Source organism: Onychomys torridus, chromosome 15 (genome assembly GCF_903995425.1).
Source record: "Onychomys torridus chromosome 15, mOncTor1.1, whole genome shotgun sequence".
NCBI classification, from domain to species: Eukaryota; Metazoa; Chordata; class Mammalia; order Rodentia; family Cricetidae; genus Onychomys; species Onychomys torridus.
The window spans coordinates 49871208-49894190 of NC_050457.1; the positions used below are offsets into that span (position 1 = coordinate 49871208).

The window sequence follows — 22983 nt, forward strand, 5'->3', positions numbered from 1 at the left end:
TGAAAATATCAGTAGCTGCAGAGTATATTTTTGAAAATACCAGCAACTTTCAGAATGTTTTTCAGAAACTTTATCTAGTTACATTTTAAATTATAACTTATGTAGCAGTTTGTGGGGTCCTAGACAGGCTCCCTATTAAGACATTACTCAAGGACAGAGAATCTAGCTGAGCTTGCTTCACCCAGCTGGGCTGCAATAATGAGATGATTTGGCCATGGGCGTGGTTACCAGGTGTTTGGAAGGGTCTACACTTGGCTGTATGTTGTGCTTTGATCTTGAAAGAGGGAGGTCTTTTGCTGCTCCCCTGGGTAGTGGATAAAAAGCACATTAGACTAAATAAATCTTGAGGAGACTGGGTATTGACCCAGGGCCCTCCAGAAGTTATCCTGTGTCTGTCTTTCTTGATAGATAGACAGATACGAGACAACATTTCCTCATTCCTCTCTCCTCCACACAAGAACCCTTCGACTGGTCGGAGCTGGACGCCGGCAGACTCCCACAGCAGTTCCTTTCTGGACCATGTCCTAAGACCCGAGATAGCAAAGTTTACTTTCATAACAAAGTTAAACAGAAGTAGTATTTATCTGAGTCATACACTGACTACAGTATATGAAACAGAATGAGTTTATTATATTTGTAATTTGTTAACTTTTCTGCTATTAATCTTTTATTTTTAAAGATGTGATAATAAATAAGAGCTGTAAGGGAAGACAGCTCTTGGGCTGAGCTTGGGTTGAGAGTTGATTCTCTTAAGATTTTGTTTGTCCCTGAAAATCTGTCAATACCCTACAAAACTTCTTAGAACTTTAAACAGACTTCTCATTTCAATCATTCAGTAACTTGCCAGAAATCACCCTGTTTCATCCAGATGAGCTACAGACGCAGATAGGAGAGGTCCCTTCCCAGCAAGGGACTTTTCTCCATGTTAACGAAGTGGCTAATCTTTATAAAAGACAGGCTGTCCTGTCCTTCAAACAAAGACTGCACTTATGTTCTTCAGCTTTCTAAGGTACACATTGTAAACCGCTTCCGATGGTAGCTGACAACTTCTCGAGACTGTAACAAGTCCACAGATAGAGGTACTATGACAACCACAGATTTCTGTCAACCATCCCCAATGTTTCCCTATCCCAGCCTGTTTTAGCCTGTTCCATTCCCAGGCAGCCAGGACTCCCCTTTTTGAATTTTCTAGAGTTGCTATAATGGGATGCCATGCAGTAAGGGTATCTTTGTGGCTGGCTTTTTCTATTCAACATGATGATTTTCTATTTCTGGTGCTGTTTAATGGCATGCAGCTCATTCCTTCCAGTTATCATAGAGTGATGTTCTCTCATACAGATTATCACCTTTATCCATGCAATTATCAATGATATTTACGATGTTTTCAGCTTAGGGACAGTATGAATAAAGTGGCAACACTGAAGTATATGACTTGGTGTAGACATATATTGTCTTTGCTTGGTAAACACAGGGCTGGATCATATAGTAGGCACACATTTAACTTGTAACAAAATTGTCAAACATACAAATTATCTAACATTTTATAATCCCACCTGTAGAAAACGACAGGTCTACTGTAATACATGCTCAACAACTCAGGGTCTTCTGAAACTTCAGCCATCCTAAGCAGTTGCCACTTTCAAAAGTCTTGCATTTTTTAGAAATTAGAGTCTGTCTCACTCTTCAAAGTTACAATGGTATCACTGGCTGGAATGAATGCATTGCTCCTGACTTTACAAAGCTCAGGCTAGGCGTGAACTTTCTATTTACTGGGTTGGCATTGAACTTTTGATCTTTGTGCCTCTGTCTCCTTAACTTGGGGCTTCAGGTGTATATACCACCACATTTGTTAGTATTTTTTTTTTTTTATATCTTAGTATCCAATACAGGATACTGTATTTCGTGTACAGAATTTTTTAAAAAACTTATTGCCATTTTATGAATACCCAGTATTTTGGAATAAATGGGATGAGTGCTACCAACCAGAAGTAGGTAATTTATATCACCATCAGTTTTTAAGAACTTTACTTTTGGCTGGAGTGATAATTCAGTGGTTAAGGGCAGCTGCTGCTCTACCATCGGACCTGGGTTCAATTTCCAGCACCCACAGGTTGTATCACAACTGTCTGGAGCTCCAGCTCCAGGGGATCCAATGCCATCCGAGGTCCCTGCATGTATTTATTAGGTACACAGTGATGTCTTGATTTATATGATGAAGAATGGCTAAGCCGTGCCAGTTAACATAGCCTCCTGTATTAAGTTTTTGGGGTAAAAATACTGAAAACTTCCTCTCAATAATTATTTTTGTTTCCACATACATGTGATAATACTGTGTGTGTGTGTGTGTGTGTGTGTGTGAGAGAGAGAGAGAGAGAGAGAGAGAGAGAGAGAGAGAGAGAGAGAGAGAGAGAGAATGTGATGCAGTGTACCATGGAGTGAGTACGGCCGTCAGAGGACGGCCTTGGGTGTTCATCTTGCCTCTCTCTTTGCTTGCAACAGGGTCTCTTGTTGTTTTTCCTTTGCTCCAGGGGGGTTCTCCCGTCTCCATCCCCCACCTCACCCTGAAAATGCTGGGATAACCGACCCATGCTATTGCACCCAGCTTTATGTGCGTTCTGGGGAATCTGACCTCAGCTCTTCATTCAGCTGGCATTTCATCCACCGAGACATCTCCTTAGCCCTCAGCAATTTTAAAGGATAAAACACACTGTGAACCCTAATCACTGTGTTATTTAACAGATCTCGTGAATTCCCCCTCCTCAACATCTTTCCAAATTCCTCAGTCTTTTCAACCCTAAGAACCATCATTCCACTCTCTGCTTCTCTGAGCTAAAGATTTTACATGAACTTCATTTATCTCTTATTTGATAGTTATTAGTAAATGTGACTTTTATTTTTTCTAATCCTTTTGTGGTGTCTATGCTAGAAAAAAATAATCAAGGGGATCTTCGTGGTGAAATGTCATGAAACAGTGATTCAAAAATGTAATCTGTTTTTCTCAGTATTGTATAAATTAAAGCAAGGCCATCAGATATCATACATACAGTAAGAAAATTGACCACAAAAAAGGGAATACCTTGAAGGGTGCTTCGGCAAAAAATACTGATTCCTTTCCCGAAAGTGGTGTAGAAGTTATTGATCGTGGGGAAGACACATCACTCAACTAAAAAAAAAAAAGAAGACCACTAATAAGGGATGGATCTTCAAAGCCTTGTCCTCTGTGGTGCTGAACATCCATGGTTTAATCCCTCTGGTTAAATCTAACAGTAGATATGCATAGTTTCATTTAATTCAGGAGCAAAATCCTCAAAGCAGTCCAGTGGCTTCAGGTATTTCAGAAAGCTGTCAGGGCATAACTAAGTAATGTTACTTGCTACATTAGCTGCATTAGCTCTTAAAATCTACATAACTCTGCTGGGGGCTGAGAACACTACTAATGAACATGAAACATATTTACAAGTGTTTACCAGTTTCCACCGTGGTCCCAACTATTTTATCTTTTTCATATCCTTATGCTTGTTTTAGCAATAAAACCTATCCTTTTTCTATTGAGTATTTCGTATTTTTTGGTCTTGCTCTTCTAAAGTTGCTACTATGTACTCAGACACAAAAACTTTCAATATTAGCCATATATAAATGTAGTAAAAAGCAAATAACATCTTAAACTAACTAAAATCCATCACCATCTATGCCCTCACTAGCTCGCCATCCCCTCTGCACTCTACTTGAGCTGTTAATCTGAGCTAACGACACTCCGAGATTATCTTGAGCAAACACTTCTGTCCTAAAATTTTGAGAAATTTCCTTGAGACATAGACGGAAGCTACAATATCCCAGCTAATAACTGACACTGCCCTTTATTCTGTCTGTCTGTCTGTCTGTCTGTCTGTCTGTCTCTCTCTCTCTCTGTGTGTGTGTGTGTGTGTGTGTGTGTGTGTGTGTGTGTGTGTGTGCGTGCATGCATGTGTGTTCTTTTGGAGTTCCAACACATGCTAGGCAGGTGCTCTATCATTATGCTACCTATCCAGCCCCATAGTTTGACATTACAACTACAAAGGAAGGTTTAGAATGTGTGCTTAGGGGTCAGTATTACAACATCTCTTTAGGCCTAGACACAGAACGATGGCTTTTGGCTTTGCTTGTAGTTCATTCACTTTTGCTTTTTACCTGGGTAGGACTGATAGGAGGTGGTGGAGCTTTGCGTTTTTTTGGAGTTCCACTTCTTTCTGAGCTTATTTTAGAGACTTGATCATGCTGAAAGTTATCACAGTCCAAAGAATGGAGGTGGGTTAGTTATGTTAGTAAAGTCTGAGCAAGTAGCTGCAGCAAACACATGAGAACAACCTGACAGTTACGCATTCCTAACTTCATCAAGTTCTGAAATACACCGCCCACAGAACAATCAGTAACATGCATGAGCTAAGTTTTCTTCCAGCAACCCATGCTTTCATGGCAAGAAGATTAAAAAAAAAAAAGACAAAACTGAATTAAGGTAGTGGAAATGGGAAAGGATGGAGACATGCCTATCAATCATCATTCAGAACCCAGAACGCATTCACAGTCAGCTCCGCAGCTCTACGGGCTGCTTCCCTTCATCCCACCACCCCGTGATAAGCAACAGTTAGCACATAATAAACCCAGTATTAAATATCGGCTTTCTATGACTTAAAAACCTCAGTGTATAAATACACAGAACAGCCAGATATACACAGCGAGCCCACATATTTTTAGGAAAAATTCCAATAAGAAAATGTCTCTATCGATACTCCGTATACCACCAATGACAGTTTAAAAAACCTGCAATTGAAATTAAAAGGCTAAATCTCTCTCTCTCTCTCTCTCTCTTTTTTTTTTTTTTGGTTTTTTGAGACAGGGTTTCTCTGTAGCTTTGGAGCCTTTCCTGGAACTCACTCTGTAGACCAGGCTGGCCTGGAACTCACTGAGATCCACCTGCCTCTGCCTCCCCAGTGCTGGGATTACAGGCGTGCGCTACCACCGCCCGGCTAAATTTCTTATTTTTCACAAGTGCCTTACCAATTTTGTGGATATATATATGTGTGTGTGTATGTGTATGTGTGTGTATATATATATATATATGTATGTATGTATATATCCATAGGATACGATATTTAAAATATTTTCATTTAGTTTCAAAATTTAACCATGTTGAACATTTTCACACATTCATTACTGCACTTCATTAAAAAAATTCAGTAAGTATGAAGTACATACTTTTGAAACAATAAAACTGTTAAGAAAATATTTGCCACCATGTAACAATGAATCATTCACGCAAAATTATGCCAGTTTCTCCTTAAGAATTTTCAACCCGGTTTTTAGTCACTGCCCTAAGGAACTGCAGCATTTATTCTCAACATTTTCATATTGCCACAAGCAAAAATTTAAAAAAATATATAGCACTTTGCCCCCAAGATAAATACCTGCTTCGGTTTGGTTGGGGTCTTTAAATCTACAGAAAAAAAGTGAAAGAAAAAAAAAAGACTATAAGAACCATAATGATTCATATCCTTTACAAAGTTTGGGTAGATGGACACACACACACACACACACACACACACACACACACACACACTCACCCCCCCCCACACACCATACACAACATTTAACACTTTGTTTTCCTTCAAGCACATATTTAAAAGAATAATAAAAAACACATCATATTGCCCAAATTCCTTTACCTTTTTGGGGAAAAGGAGTGGATAAATTTAAAACAACATTGGCTGTTTTCTTTTACATACCAGCATCCTGAGAGATTTTTGATAATAGAAGGCTCTGAATTCCTGCATTTTCTGAGAGTTTGGAATAATGTAAGGCATTGTGTCCAAGAGAATCGACAAGGTTCAGGTCTGCTCCCTTCTTAATTAAGGCTTCCACCATATGAGAGCTGCCAGTCTCACAAGCCAGCATGAGCGCAGTCCTAGAGAAAGACCCGAGTTTAGTAACAGCCAAGGGTGGGAAGGCTTTCCTGAGATGCGCTGGTCTCGAAAACAAGGAGCGAGGGATTAAATGCAGTTCAACCTTCAACCCTCTGGGGAATTAAGTGGAAAACTGTCAAGAAGACATAAGGTAGTACTTTCAAAACTTTGGACTAAATCAAAACGTTAAACCCTACCTATCCAAACAGCATAGACAGTCTTCCACACTTGGTATACAATGACAGAATTTCCTGTGATTGGCAGGAATACCAAGCTTATTTTAGAGGCTGGATCTTTTCACCTCTAGTATTTTAAAGAACACACACTATTAAAATTATTGTTACTTTATTGTTGATGTTGCTGTTTTAAGACAGGGTTTCTCTGTATAGCCCTGGTTGTTCTGAAATTTGCTCTGTAGACCAGGATAGCCTTGAACTCAGCGATTCTCCTGCCTCTGCCTCCTGAATGCTAAGATTAAAGGAATGAGCCATCACACCCAGGTTTAAAATTATTATTATTACCTTTTTTTGGAGACAGGGTTTCTCTATGTAGCCCAGGCTGTCCTGGAACTCACTCTGTAGCCCAGGCTGGCCTCAAACTCTGAGGATTAAAGGCATGGCCCACCATCGCCCAGGTTAAAATTATTTTTAAATACATTCAATATATTTACTTTTTGGCTAGTTTAGGATGAAAAAAATCACAAGAAATGTCTTATGCAGTTCAATATTTAATAATTTTATTGCAGATTCAACCAGCAATTCTGCCCATGGGGGATGGGAGTTTTGTTTTTTGTTTTTTGTTTTGTTTTTTCCTTTTAGTCAAAACTGATCCTCACCAGGAAGGTAGAAAGTTAAAAAAGGAAACCACTTTATAACATGAAAAAATAATGAGTATCGCTGAAGTTATGACTTCGGCCCTAACGTGCGGTACCTTCCATTTTTGTCCCTGGAATTGACATCTGCTCCGTGATCCAAGAGAAACTGGCAGACCTCACTGTGGCCATTTTGTACTGCAACAAGCAGGGGTATGCTCCCATCCTAGGAGAAACACTGGGGCTGTAACTCCAATTCCAAACACCAGGTTTGCAATACCTCGCCCTCCCCACATCTTTCTCGTGACATGTACTGCCAGGCTACACTTTCATCTACTGTGATAGTCTATGCCCCCTTAGGGCCACCCTTACACTTCATCGTACATCCTGTGCAATTTCACTGACTTTAGCTTTCTTCCAGAAGTCCAGCTAATCTGGTTGCTTGCCCCATTACCTATCACTAGCTCTGCCTGGTAATGTAAGAGAGGATACACACTATGTGTGTTCAGATGCAAGTATATGGGAGCTTGAAGAAATGGCTCAGCAGTTAAGGGCAAGGGCTGCTCTTGCTGAAGTCCTGAGTACGATCCCCAACACCCACGCACGTGTAGGAAAGAGAGAACTGACTTGCTCAATATGTCCTCTAACTTCATGCATGCTACACCCCCAATAACAATACATGTAAAAAAAATTAAATGTAATCGTTGAAAAAGAAAACTATTGGGGCTGGAGAGATGGTTCAGGTTAAGAGCACTGGCTGCTTTTCCAGAGTACCCAGAGTCAATTGCAGCAGCTCACAAGCAACCATCTATAACTCCAGTTCCTAGGATGCCCTCTGACCTCTGCAGGCACCAGGCCCACATGTGGTGCACATACATACATTCGGGCAAAAACACCTTCATGCATAAAGTAAATCTAAAACACTCAAAGCAAACCAAACCAATGGCAGAGGTATTTCAGATTTTAGAATATGGGGTTTGGGGACTAGTTGCATAATGGAGTACCCAGGTACTAGGACCCAAGGCTACATTTGAAGTTCATTTGTGTATTTGTTTTTCATATAAAAGACCTTGTAGTTTATACATTTCAGCCATGTATATGAAATACAAGTTTCAGGCTGTGGAATATGTGCAACTGGGGATTTTTGAATAGAGATGTTTAACCTATGTTGAGGTTCGGAAAGTGTAAATGTATTTGCTTGTTCAGGGGCAAGTACGTGCAGGTCAATTTTCAGGCTATGGTATGTCATTAAACCCTGGAACCACATGCCACAGGCATATAAATGTATTCCTGTAGTAGGCCAGTGAAATTTAAAAGGACTAACAGTTCTCTTCAGAGCTAGGAAATTCTACTAGGAATCATCCAAGGCGATACCGTGAAAGAACACAGAATTTCTAACTGGATACCTCTGACAGTTTATGCTGATCGTCAACTAGAGAAGACGGAGGACTCATGCTGGAGACAAATCTATGGACATCTGTGTGAGGGACTTTCTAAACGAGGTTAGTTGTGGTAGGAAGACCCACCACAACAGCCAGACTGGCACAGAAAGAAGAAAGCAAGTTAAGAAGTAGCATTAGTCTCCTTTTGCTTCACAACTCCGGATGCAGTGGACTCGCTCCCTCAAGTTCCCGCTGTTGCGACCTCCCTGACACAATGGTCTGCACCTTCACCGTGACAGCCAAAACGAAACCCTCCTTTCTTAGCTGCTGTGGCCTCATACTTAGTCACAGCAGCAAGACAAGTAACATACACAACTTCCTATTTTTATACTCCGAGACACAAAAAGTTTTCTTCATATTTGGGTTAGTGGTGGGACACAAATACATACTTAGGATTAACATATTAGACCGTTTTGAAAAAAAAAAAAATCTGGTTGTAAAGAAATAGACTTGCATCAAATACTAAGGTCTTTGAGTCTCGCTAGAAACCTGCACCCCATTTCCCTCAGTGTCCATCCGTCTGGTACATACCGAGTCCTTAAGGTTTATGGGGCTCTTCTGTTCGCAGAGGACCTGCACAGCTTGAAGGCATCCCTGTGCCGCTGAGGTAGAAAAACACAAGCAAGTCACCAACAACCCAGATTACCACTTCCAGGAAGGAAGAATTCACTTCCTGCCCGGCAGGTGACCAGCACAGAAGAGAAAGGCTATGTAACAGGTGTGTGAGAACGCTGCTTGATTTCAGCATTACGCAAAACTACAGCCATGGACTCCCAGTTACCTGCAGGGCAAGCATTTGATTTAGCTTCTCACAGGACTTGGCTTTTCTACGACTAGAAATAAAATTGATTCTATTACTTAATCACCCCCGTGAATTCAGTATCAACATCTGTCATTTGAAGCCGTAACAGCCAGTGAAATCAAAGGTGGACAAATACAATTGATGTTCATCGTGATCCCCAAATTAAAAAAACAAATCAGTATCCTCGAGTCCTAAAATCCACAACTGCTCATCACTCTCTACTTTCAAAAGGAACTTTAAGTTGATTTAAAAAGAGTCTACATACATGTGTACACGTACATATGCATGTGTACTTAGTACTAGAGCTTAAAACCAGAGGCTTGCACATGCTAAGCACGCCCTTCGTCACTGAGCTGACTCTCAGCCTGAGCTGAATATATTAACCGCAGTAACCGGTTGCATGGCAGGGAACTCACTGTAGGTGCAATCCTTAGGAAATCTGTGTGTGATCCGGAAATCAGTCCCAGGAGCTATACAGTGAGGTGAGTAAACAAAACAGTTTCTTAAGAGTAAAATGGACAAATGAGAGAATAAACACTACCTGCATAATGTAAAGCTGTCTTCCCAGAGCCGTCAGGACTTTCCGCTGGGCTTTTGTACTGTGAGACAAAAATAAGTATCTTAAAGTGACCGCACAACAACCACAACGACCATCAAGTCCATCCTTCTTCCCACATCACTTCTTCAGAAGGGCACACGCATGCGTAAATCCTACCCTCTGAGCTCCGTGGGCCTACAGTCCTTTATGAGGAAAAAGATACATACCCAAATAATCACGACACCAGCTATGGTCACCCCTTTGCTGATCTGGTCATTCAGTCTTCCCTTACAGCATCTCTCCAGGCCCACCAGCTAACACACATGCTCTAAGATCTCCCATGTGGATCCTATATTTTCCCATGTCGTCTCTCATGCTCTGTCCCCCTTCCTAGAACTAGCTTTCCCGAGTCACCTACAGACTCCATTTCCTCGCCTCTCATTCACTCAGGTATCTGCCCTCAGGATTCCACAATGATGGCCCAAGCCAAGGTCACCTGCAGTCTTTTGGTTTCTACACATTTGCCCTCCGACCGCCCTTTGAGCAGCAGCCTACACTCCTCCCTCGTCTTCCTCCTCGAGGCTCTCTATCTGGCTCAGGCTCTTGCAGCTTCCCCCCACTACCCTGGCCCAGCCCTCCTCCTCTAACACAACACAAAACCTCACATTCATCATTGCTTTCTCCAAAGCTCTCTTCTTGGTAATCCCATCTACACCTACATCCAGATGTTAGTGACTCCAAACAACAGATGTAGACCCTGACAACAGCAGGGAGCATTACCTTAAGTATTGCATGCTAGGCTCTGAATCAAGACTTGCTTTCAGTCTGCTAACAACCCAAGTTGGATGACTATCCCTGCAGTTCATTTGCAGTGGGAACTGAGGTATACAAGTGAGGTATCAGAAGTTAATAAATTGCTTGAACTATGGCAGTGGGGAAGCCGGGATCTGAGCCTGTTGGAGCCTGGATACTTATCATATACAAGTGTCGCCTGGGAGCGCCCAGGCTTGAGAAGCCAGGGCATTTGCTTGACAGCTCTGGTTTGCTATCTCCTAAGCACCAGGAAGGCAGAGTATCTTGTTCCTCCCGGAGTTTTTACCATCTCTCTGAACACCAACCGCCAGGGGCGATTTATCCAACGAGATAGAAACTGAATTAGCTTTGATTTCTCCTCTTCCTCTTCCTTCTCCAGTATCTCACCCACCGTACCCTGTAGCTCCCGTCTCCAATCCTATGAGAGGCATCTTCTTCTTCTTTCTCTTTACCTTCATCCCTGCCCCAGGCAGCATCTTATCACGTGCACAGCTAGTCTAGCCTCTACTGGGTCTCCTCAATCTTTCTGTCCTCTTGTAACCACTTCTCTACACAAACGACCGTCCTAGAAAACTGTGTATGTCACTGTCTGCCCTTCACAATTCCCCAGCAAGTCTAGGGTGCCTTAGCTTGCATAACTCAACATACAAGGCCCCGCATTTTGTGCCACATTCTCTCATGTCTTTGCCTCTGACTCACTCACTGGCTTTCTTCCCACCCTGACCAGCACCTTGCTGTTCTGTTTGGAATGTGTTCCACTGGGTTTTTTTTTATTATTATTATTATTTTTTTTTATTTTATTTTTTTGCCCACTGGAGATCTCAACTTAGACATCACCTTCTCTCGAGGGCCTCGCCAGAAACTACCACTTTCCTTTCTTGGCACTGCAATTTGTAGCACACGTTCCTTTCCTTATTAACCAGACTGTGCACTCCACAAAGACAGCAGCTGCCCTGCTTGTTGGCAGCTACTTAGCGCTTAGCACCAAGCCTAGTACCTACCCCAAGAATACTTGATATTAGGGAGGGTGGGGGGACTTAACACCTCCCTTAGTATCAAGGGAAGGTAGAGAAGTCATTTGAATTTGTAGGACCACACAAAGTTCTATTTGTGCTAACTGCCTTAAGGAGCTAAGAGTTGAAAATGGTAACGAGTTGGGGATTTAGCTCAGTGGCAGAGCACTTGCCTAGCAAGCGCAAGGCCCTGGGTTCGATCCTCAGCTCAAAAAAAAAGAAAATGGTAACGACTGGAGAGCAGAAATATCTTCAGCAAACAGACATGGCTTAGAGAGACCAATGCACAGCACAGAGGGCAAGGTCTCAGAAAACACGAAATACACAGGTACTGGGATGAGGAGAGCAGGACACAAATGGGTTTCATTTGGACACAGCCTGATTCGCAAAGGGGCAGACAACTGGTGGAGAAGCCTGTCATGTAAGTCCAGGAGGCCATGGAAGGCTGGATTCTTAACAGGAATCTAGAAAGAACAAGGTTCGGATAAAGTGCAGCCAGGGGAGGTAAGAACAGGCTACCTTCAAGTGAAATGCTTCCTCTGCTGTGGTCAGAAGAGTGGAGATCAAGTTACTACTCACCAGGGCTTTGGCCTAATTTTAGAACAGCACAAGGAACCGTTTAAAGGCTTGAAAGATTTCAGAGAAAAACCAAAGCATTTGCATAACCAGATATAAAATTACATTAGAGGCTAGAATATCTGGTCCTAGCCCACAAGGACTTCGGGCCTGTCGGGTTAAATCTTCCTTAAAATCAGAGCCAGATGCATGGGCTAGAGTGGAATGGGAATTTAAAACATATTTTCAAAAAGTGAAGTAGGATCCAGGGTGGAGATGCTGGGTACTTTGGCCAAGTGAGTCATTTCTTCCCCCTTTATCCTGAGGACCTGGTCTTGCAGAAGGCAAGTAAGAAAAACTCCATGTTAACTGGTCAAAGCAACCCTCCAAAGTCAACATCACCAACACAAATCTATTTTCCCTGATTTTTTTGCTTCAAAGACCTATTTAGGTGAAACATTCCTGGAATGGGCAGTAGCGGGCACCATGCAGGGGCAAGACAAGGAGCTCTGTGATCAATGTAGCAAGTTATTAATGAATGCGACCACAGTTTGGCCTGAGCAATTCAAAGCCAAATGAAAGCAAGATGCTGGGTCTCAAAGAGTGCTTGTGAAGGCCGGGACAACAGCTTGACAGCACAGACAGTACTCTAAACACTTACTTTATTGCTCCATGCTGTTCCTGAGAACAGCCAGCTTGCATTTCGACTGGCAACAGCTGGACATGACTGTAGTGCTGCTATTGGGGGGGGGGGGCAGTTCATGGAATATATAATGTTACAGATTTACGGAGGTCATCACCTTAGGGGGTCATGATAAACTTCCTGGCTAAGTCAGCAAACCAGGGAGTTGGCTAAAAATTATAAATAAGAATAAAATTGAGCACTTAAGCAAGAACCAAGAATTAACTAAAAGCTCATCAGGTTACATACCAAGGGATAATGGCTGATACTGTTAGTCCAGAGAAACTGCACCCCACGAGCAATTTATAGAGTGAACACCAGGATACCACAGAGCCAGTGAGCCAAGGGTTACTACAGTTTGGAAAGTTTCATGAAAAACCGACTTTAAGAAAAAGGAACTGACTAAGGGGGCAATAATGCCGATCCCAGGGAGACAATCCAAATTTTGGTGAGGATCCATTTCCCTTCTAGTAGAGTTGCCAAGGGAACAGCCTTATTATTGGCTATTCTTTACACATGGGCTGTAGGATAGTATTAAGAGGAGTATGTACTGAGAAGAGGTATTTCTCCCTTTATGAATAAGGTTACCTTTAAATTAATAGTGAATAAATATAAATAAAGTGATACCTCTGTGAGTCACCTGCTTACCTGAAGGAGCTTTCTGATGTACTCCGGGTGGCCATTCTTGGCTGCGATATGTAAAGCACTGTGTCCTAAATAGATTAAAAGGTAAAAACCGGGGAAAGCAGCCACATTAAAATAAAAAAAAAATTTAAAAACCACTTTATTTCTTATATGTTAGCATACAAATTAACTGGTTTCCTTACAGCATTTCATACATATTAATTTTGGTTGATTCCCCCAGGCCTGCTCCTCTCCCCATCTCTCTGCACCTCTGTTCTTATGCCCTCACCCCTATTATTTTTCCCATTTCTACTTTCGGGTCAGTGTTCTAGTATGACCCTTCCAGCCCCCTTCCTTAAAGCTGATTTTTCTCCCCTTTCTCAAGATCCCCTCTCTAGTTCCATGACCGTAACTACCCTTAGAAGCTGGGGCATGCATTGGAGAAAGCATGTGGTGTCTGTCTTTTTGAACCTGAGTTACCTCAATACAGTATTTTCCAGTTCTATTCATTCTCTGGCAAACTTCACAGTTTCATCTTTTTTACAGATGGATAAAATTCCATTATGTGCATGCAGAACAGTTTTGTTATCCATCCCTCTGTTGATGGATGCTTTAGGCTGATTTGACTGCCTTGCTATTGTGATTGGTGAAACCACAGGCAGGTATGTGTGAGTGTCTCTGTGGTGTGTAAGTATCTCTGTGATCTGGGTAGGTATATGCTCAGGGGTGGGACAGTAGGTGACTCTGTCGTTTTTTTTTCCTTGTCTGGAAATCTCCACTCTGATTTCTATAATACCCGCACAAGTTTATGCTCCCACTAGCAGCCAGTGATTGCCTCTTCCCCCAGCTTTTCTTGTCCTTTATAATTCAAAGTGGATCAAAGACCTTAATTTAAAACATGAACAGCTGACACTGCTTGAGTGGCGCACAGGGAGAAACACACAGTATAGACAAGAACTTTCTGAATAGCACACACTTCCTACATAGTTTCTAACTGCTGTGCCAAAGACAGTTAGGAGGAACAGGCTCCAACAAAGCAGGGACTGTTCCCTTAGAGATTAAGGCCCCACGTTCTTTAGTGTGGCCACGGAGCATCCCACCCACAGATAACATTCAGAGGCCCCAACCACACTGTTTCCTGCAGGTTCCGTTCAGCTCTGGACAGGACTGCACAATGTTGTATTTAGATGACGTGAATGCAAAATGCCTGTGTCCACAACTGTCACATCAGAGTAGAATACCTCAGGCCTAGAAACCCAGAAAAGAGAGCCCACAAGCCAGCAGACAATATTCTAGCAAACCCAACTACTTACATCTTATGTTTGACCCCCTCATTTCTCTCTCCTCAAAATATGCTCAACCCTGAACGAATGTTACTCTGGGTTTCCAGATTTTTTTTTTTTACAAGACCTTGCTTAGTTTACATGTGAAAGGAGCATTGAAGTCCCCTTCAGGAATGCAGCAGGCAGGTAACTTCAAGACATCCTATGGTGCTACCCAACTGCCCAGTGCCAAGTGAACCTTCACACCAGGGCCTCTACAGCTGCTGTATGTTTAGCTTGGATTCTCTTCCCCTCAAACTGCCACAGAGGTTTTGTTCTCTCACCTTCAGATTCAACTTAAAGGCTGCCCTTCAGATGGGGACTTTCCTGGGCTAGGGATGTAGCCCAGTTAGTAGAGTGCTTGCCGAAGTGTGCATGATGCCTCAGGTTCAACACTTAGCGCAGCACAAGTGTGGCACCGTGATGGGCTGTGATAACAGCACCCAGATCAGGCGTTCAAGGACATACTTGGCTATATGGCTGGTGGCTGCCTTGGCACACATAAGACCCTGTCACAAAACAGAGGTCTTTTTCTGTCCTACCCATTACATGTTCCATTTCTTCCTTAACTCCTTTTACTCTGGGTTTCTGCTTCATTTCTCCATTCTTCATAATACCACACATCTTGCAGTACTCTGTTCTCAGCTCTAGAGTCAAGACATATACTACTGACCACACACACACACACACACACACACACACACACACACACACACACCTGTTGGTTAGCTGGTCCCCTGCCTGTGCACAGCTGTCTCACTTCCTATTAAGTTCCTAGCTCCCACAATACCGCTGGTGAACAGCTGGTTCTCAATATAGTCCAGTCATTTTGAATTAAAGAGTATGCTAATTTCAATGTCTGTAATGAGTGGCTGCCAACCAACTCCGTGTACCCAAGAAAGCCTTAAATCTTGTCTTTCCCAATTTGTTTGACCAATATATCCCCAAAGTAACACTCATAAGCAACCTTTATTTTGGGACTTGTTTCAAACCCAGTTTCAACATCAACACTACTGATGTTTTACGCTGGATTAACCACTGTAGATGATCATTCTGCTAACTCTGTTAATCTGTTACTCTACCTCCCTGGCCTCCACCCATGAGAAGTCAGGTTGTGACAATCAAAACCATCACCAGGCATTGCAAAATGTCCCCTAAGTGCAAAAAGGGCCTAGAGTTGAGACCTAAGACTTTAGAAGAACAATTTCTTTCATATGATGGCCCAATTCCAAAGTACCATTTTTTTTTTTTTCTTTTTTCTTAGTCTTCATTCAGTGCTGACTAGAATTTACTAGAGAAGTCACATGGCTAGGAAATACCTTAAAGATCACAAGGGTTAGGAGATCTTGGGAGCCACATAAAAGCTTCCCAATCCTCAAAAGAACAGCTCTCTTCCATTCTGCAAAAGATGGCCTGAAATGTTAAGGGCTAATGTGTGAAGGACATTTGTTTAGTTGATGGGGGATACTGAGAGGCAGAAATCCCTTAACCTTCTCATGGAAGGATGAGGGAAAAGATACCCTTGAAGTAAGAAAATAACATTTTTTCCTATTCTTTTTCATGTACAGGATGCCCCTTTCTTTTTCAGAATCAAATGAAGCCTAAGAATGAGAATTTCATTATACTGTGCATTTAACAGGCTTTGGTGGTTAGCTTGGTCTCTCCAGACATCATTATACCACTGTTGCTAAGGACAAGCACATTTTAAATTTTAAACAAATGCCTTACAAATGAACTTCTGGAACACATCCTGATTGTAAACTATGGACTGTTTATACTGTGCATGCAATGCATTAACTGTTGTCTACCCTGGGAAAAGGAGCTATTCTACACAAACACCATTCATCTGACGGAGGCATAGTTGTCCAAAGACAACTATGGTAGGAACATTCAAACAACATACCATAACTAAATATCAGGCTTTTGTTTCATTTCCAGGGTTCTGGTCATACCTAGAAGTGAGTGATTGATGTCTGGAGAAGCAAAATTCGTCTATTCCCCTGTGATGTGTGCCCTAAATAGCAGCATAAAAGTACTTTTCACTTGGTCTCAATATCCAAATCACAAATCATTCCCAGACACTACCATACTGAAAGCAAGATGTCTCTCACTACTAGCATTAAAACAAATTTCTCTCTCCAAATACAAATTCTCCTAGACAGAATACATTATTTATGGCGGAAGACCACTGGAAGGAGAGAGACGATGCTTATTCCTGGCTCCCAGACAGCTATGGATCTGTCTGGCTGTCAGAGAACAACTTCCCTATAGACAAATATCAAGGGACACCATCACTCATGTTCATTCTGACAGATCTTTGCTCATAAATAAAAAGATCAGTGTTAATTAAAAACCAAGAGCCCCAGATGACAGTTCGCTAAGTGATCCTATATTGAAAGTGCCTCTGAACTACCTACATGATCATGTCTTTGTAGCACAAGATTACTAGAGGAAATAGGAAGAACTATCTAACAGGGTCCTGTGATGTTTGATCACACTGCTCAAATGCCTGTGCCATTTTTTCAACACCTGGAAACACTTAGGTAAATAATGAAGAAATAAGACAACTACATGATATTCCACTAGATATGCCTTAAAATTGTTAAAGGACAGTTTCAAAATGCAGAATATATTTCTACAATAAAGTCACAAGTTTAATTGGTTATTGTTTATAATTTTACATATATGTAAATGACTTTTTTAAAATTAGAAATCCTTGTGTTCAGGTGAATTTTTACCACTAAAATAAAAGTGCAGTCACCTTGGTCCACTCCCAGAGAGAAAGCAGACTGGAAAATACTTGTTTACAGAAGTGTTACTATTAGAGTTCTGAGACTGCTCCGTGCCCCCATCTTTAAAGCACAATGTAGAATCCAAGGCCACTTTTGAGTGTTATCATCTGGAGCATTTTCACAGCCAGGTACGCTGATCTTTGTCTCATGACCTCCGCACATACATGCACTGTAGCAAGTCAAATGCCTAAGTCAGACTTTTCCTGTTTTACTTTTTCTGAGGTTAAAATATGAACAACACTCACTGAATGTGATGTGCACCTACGTCCTCTAAAATGTGAATATTATCTTTTCCATTTTCTCTTTTCTTTTTTTTTTGTGTGGGGGGGGGCAGTGGTCTTACTATGTGAGTCTGGCTGTCCTAGAGCTCACCATGTAGACCAGAGTGCCTTTGAACTCACAGAGATGTGCCTGCCTCTGCTTCCCAAATGTTGATATTAAAAGCCTGTGCCAATACACCTGGCATGATAATATATATATATTATCGTTCCCATTTTCAGAAGTTATCAAGTGAGTGGGATTAGTGTGTCTAATATAATGAAATCCCATCCATAAATATAAAAACAAACAAAAATAAAACAAGTACCCTAGCAACTGTGGATGCTAGAGAAGGGGAGGACTCATGAATTTCAGCACTCAAAGGACACCCTGTGTTTTTATGTTTTCATAGTTTGGATTCCCACTCATCTAAATATCCTTTCTGACTAAAGAAGTTTGATACGGAAAACTGCACCAAGAGATTGGAGAAAATTTAGGGTTGTGAGTGTGACAAAACACACAAATCACCCTTTAGTCTCGCTTCTGCCTCTTGTAAAACCTGTGTTTCAACTAAGCACATTACTGTCTAGAATTTGCATGATAAAGGCAGACGTGCCCACAGTCCAAGTGGTACCCAGTGAGGTCTGAGGGGATCTGGCGCATGGTGTATGAGTTGCACCTCCCATTCCCATGCTGTTACTGGGAGGCAGTCCCCCAGAGGTGCAGTAATGCCCAACCTGGGTTCTTGGAGCCACAACTGGACTCAGTGAGTTATCACAAAAGGGAAGACATGAAATTAGAAGGGGGCATGCTGGGAATTATATAGGGGAAGTTGGGGGAGGGACATGGGTGCATATAGTCATATTTCATTGTATACATACATCAAATTCTTAGTAAAAGAAAAGCTCCTGATGGTGCTGGAATTGGAAATGGAGAGCTTGGGTCCTCGTGATGTAGAGCAAGGCTGCCACATTGGTCTAGCACTGTCAACTAAGAAAAACGAAATTCTGATGCATTAGTCACTTTTGTTTTGAATTGTGACACATTGCCCCAGGATGTATGCATGTTAATAAGAGAATCTGAAGGCTTATACTCCAGATATTTAGAATCAGCAGTAGGTTCTTTGGGTTTTTCTTTCCAGTCTTCTAGTAATATTTTCATTTCATTCTGTCTCCTAGTTTGGTATACAGGCAATAACAACAGTCACAAAGAACCAGAAACAAAATAAAACAAAACAAAAAACCCAAAACAAACAAACAAACAAAACAACAACAAAAAAAAACCCAACCAAAACCCTAAGCATCGTTTTTGTTGTATTCCCAGAGTGTTTTGTACACAAAAAGAATTCCCAATTCTTGTATGAAGGAAGAACAAGACCACACAAGAAACAAAGGGCGTAGTCAGAGAAGGCTGAACTCCTTACCTATATATACACTATGTGCTGCTTGGCAAACCGCAATTAAGGATGGGGCGGTGGACCCCAGACAACATAAGCAAAGGTCTTCCCTCTGTCTGAGGGGTTTGGGTTGTTTGTTCTAATTTTCAAGCACAACCACTCGGTGTGGACACCGTCAAAGCTCTTTAGTTCTTTATCCTTGCTGTTTGAGTCAGAATCTCACCAGTAGCCCAGGCTGGCCTCGAACTGGCAGTCCTTCGACCTTAGCAGAATGGGCCCCCACACCTGCCTCAAACCTTTTCCTTCTGCTGTTTTCGCTTTGTTTTGCGTTTGTCTTTAGGATCTGAAGCCTTTCAACAGCCTAATGAGTGGAGAATAAAAAGTGATCTGACTGGAGTCCCGTGACTCACAATAAAACAGGAGCCGACTGCAATGAGCTTAGTATGATCTTAGACTTAGACCCTCTCACCTAGGCCAGCTAAGCTATCTAAAGTATGCAATCACCTGCTGACAGCATTCTTACAAGATTCACTGTGGGACATCCATAAAAATTCTCTCAATTCTGAGCATTTCATATGCAAGGATAACTTAAGATAGAAACAATTATTTGCCTCTAAAGGCTGCTATAGGAAAAATTACAGTTTGACCATCTTCAGATTCTGTGAATAAAACGAAGCGAGAGCACCAGGGAACCTATTCTGAAATGAGGCCCCCTCCTCCTGCATAAACAGCCCTGAAAGGGGCCAGGCATCGAGCTCACACATGGAATCCTAGAGTTCCAGAGGCAGAGGCAGGAGGATTACTGAAAGTTTATGTCTACATCGTGAATTCCAGGCCAGCCTGGATGATGACGATGATGGTGACATAATCCTGATATAGAAGTGTAGGATTTTTGGTAACAGATTTTTATGTCACATCTCAGCAGGTTTTCATATTGAAGGCTATCGCATCTCAGTAACACTGGGCAACACTGAAGGTGGGTTTACTGAAAACATCTTGTCAAAGCTGAGTTATCACCCTCTAACTATAACAGCCATTTGGTACTAAAGACCACCAAGGAAGGCACAGTGACTAATTTTTTTCCCTCATATTCAGATATACTTTCTTGAGAGAGACAGTGAGAGTGGACACCAGGTCACAGGAGAGACATAGGCAGTTTTTTTTTTTTTTAATTGCTTTACTTTTTAAGAAAATATTATTTTTAAATAATTTAAATATTTACTTTAAATAATAAGTATTAAACAATATCAGAGGTTACTCTCTGGTTTCCACATGCATACACTCACATAAGTGTACCTACATACATATAAACTTGAATGTACACACACACACACACACACACACACACACACACACACACACACCCGAAAGGTAGGACATAGAATTCTATAATGTAATCTAAGTAGAAATGTTTTAGGGAGAATTTTTTTAAAGGAGAAAAATATTTATTTTTCTTTCTGGTAGAAGTAGAAGCAATGACTATTTTCTTTGTATATTATTTATGCAATATTGAAAAAAATATTCAAAAAAACCCATGCCCTTTTCTCCATTTGTTTAGTGTTGTGGCTGCCCTCAATGCTCGCGCTGTGGAATCCCTGCAGAAGCAGGTGCCTCACCAAGACCCAAACAAAACTGCAAAGCCTCAGGAGCAGGATGCTGTCAGATGACAGGAAGTGACTGGAGGCTCGGAGACTTCTGGAACATTCAGACAACATCCTGGCCCACAGAGTGTTTAAAGTTAAAATTTCAATCAGTTCTTATTAGCCAGCACTGTGGAACCTCAACAGTGGGTCCAAGTACCCCCGTCTGGTGTCCCTTTATGCTATTGAGTCTACGGGAAGGTGGTGTGGAGCTGGGATGTTCAGGGTTCTTTGTTGACCCAGTTCTTAGAAATCCAGTTAGAGGTATGTATCATAAATAGAAAACATACCCAAGTCACTGTATGCAGCCACAAAAAACGCTGGTCTTCTTAAGAGCTTGGTTGGGTGTTGAGTCAGTTTTTGAAGTGTTTGCCTTGCAAACATTAGGACCTGACTTCCATCCCCCAGAACCCACATTTAAAAAGCTGGCTGGGTGGTGGTGGCGCACGCCTGTAATCCCAGCACTCGGGAGGCAGAAGCAGGCGGATCTCTGTGAGTTCTAGGCCAGCCTGATCTACCAAGCGAGTTCCAGGAAAGGCGCAAAGCTACACAGAGAAACCCTGTCTTGAAAAACAATCAAACAAACAAACAAACAAACAAAAAAAGCTGAGTGGGGGGTGCAGGGGAGGAGGGGCTGGAGAGATGGCTCAGCTGTTAAGAGCACTGACTACTCTCCCAGAGGATCCCGGTTCAATTCCCAGCCTCCACATGGCAGCTAACAATTGTCTGTAACTCCAAGTTCTGACACCCTCACACATACATGCAGGCAAAACACCAATGCAAATAAAATAAACATTAAAAAAAAAAAAAAAAGCTGAGCATGGTGATGTGTGCTTAGGATCCCAGCACCGGAGAGGCACAAATGGGCTGATTTAGGCTGATTGCTGGGGTTTCCTTGCCAGTCAGAATAGCCCATTCAATAGGCTTTGGGCCAAGGAGAAACCCTGCCTCAAAAAACACAGTAGTTGACACCTGAGGAATGATATCAGTGGTTGGCCTGTGGTAGACAGACAGACAGACAGACACGCGCGCGCACACACACACACACACACACACACACACACACACACCACAAAAGGCAGGACATAGAATTCCACAATGTGATTGAGCTAAGTAGAAGTGTGTTTGGGAGAACATGGTTATTTTGTTTGTTTTTAAGGAGCACAAAATATTTCTTTCTAGTAGGAGCAGAAGCAATGGTTATTATCTTTGAATTTTTTTTAACTTTCCTGTCATGAATATTCATCAAAGGAGCTTATTTCTCTCTTTAATGTAAGGAGAGATGAAGGGTGATGTTTGGCTGTGATGGAATAACTAGATTCCCATCTAATCTGTTTCCTAACAACAGAAGCAGTGGAACAGAACCACAGGACAGCGGGTCCATTCACTCAGACCCGTTCTTTGACACTACAGTTTTCTTAGAGATCAAACCCCCTTGCTGACATTATTGGCGATATGTTGGCCACTCATATTTGCACTATATAATGTGGGATAACTTTAAAGACACTGACAGTACTTTAACATGAACAAAACAGCTGGGTCCTGAGATTAAAGTGTTATTTGTTTAAAATGAATTAATATTCCTCACAAATTAGTCACTTAAAGGAAGTTTGTTCTACTAACACTGACCTTCCTCATATATATTTTTTGAATTTGTGAAACTGCTCAGAAAAAAATCACTGGTACTTCAATCCCCCCCCCCCCCCAAATAGTTATATTAGCTTGATACATTTGCTTGATTTACGCCCATTTGGTTCTTGGCTTTTCTAGAAAACAAACACATCAAACTATTCTCAAACTGTAAAGATTCCCAACTACTAAATTACTTAAAAAATAAGAAAAAGAAAGGCCAAACATGCCACAGACTTTTAAAACTATTCTGAAACGTTAGGTTTCCAACCATTCTGTGGGTAATAATGGGCTTGTGACACTTGGCTGATCCCCGAGATGGCTGCTCTGAAGAGGCCACTCGGGAGGGAGAGGAAGAAATTCAGTGTAGTTAATGAAAACTCTAGATGAAGACCCTGCAATTATACCAATTTTATATCCCAGTAAAAACTAATGTAAACCTTTTTAGAGGCCAGAGATTTTCAAGTGCACAGACCAATGAAGTCATCAGCTTGAACCTTTCCACATGGCCAACAGAGAACAAATCCTAGGCCAAAGACCCCAGGGGCTCCTTGCTGGAGGATGGCACTACAGACACAGGGTACCATGCTTTTCCTTTCGTTTGCCTTGCTAAAAATTTCCCAACACTGCTTCACATTAGAATCACCCAGGAAGCCTTTAGGAAACATCCCTGTGTTAATGTGATAAAAAAAAAAAAAAACAGACAGAAGCAGCTTCAGGGAGAAAGGTT

The 22983-nt window shown here is 41.8% G+C and overlaps 1 protein-coding gene across 2 annotated transcripts in view; it reads right to left on the reverse strand.

The window, feature by feature from the left end:
- Rai14 (retinoic acid induced 14) overlaps positions 1 to 22983 on the reverse strand; it is a 135128-nt gene that overhangs the window by 12460 nt on the left and 99685 nt on the right. For both annotated transcript variants that reach the window (XM_036207427.1, XM_036207428.1), the window contains exons 5-12: positions 13241 to 13305; positions 9533 to 9590; positions 8721 to 8791; positions 6867 to 6973; positions 5760 to 5938; positions 5442 to 5470; positions 4168 to 4254; positions 3077 to 3163 (exon numbers count right to left, since the gene is read on the reverse strand). In XM_036207427.1, the coding sequence (XP_036063320.1) occupies positions 3077 to 3163; positions 4168 to 4254; positions 5442 to 5470; positions 5760 to 5938; positions 6867 to 6973; positions 8721 to 8791; positions 9533 to 9590; positions 13241 to 13305 (683 nt within the window). The remainder of the gene's footprint in view (positions 1 to 3076; positions 3164 to 4167; positions 4255 to 5441; positions 5471 to 5759; positions 5939 to 6866; positions 6974 to 8720; positions 8792 to 9532; positions 9591 to 13240; positions 13306 to 22983) is intronic.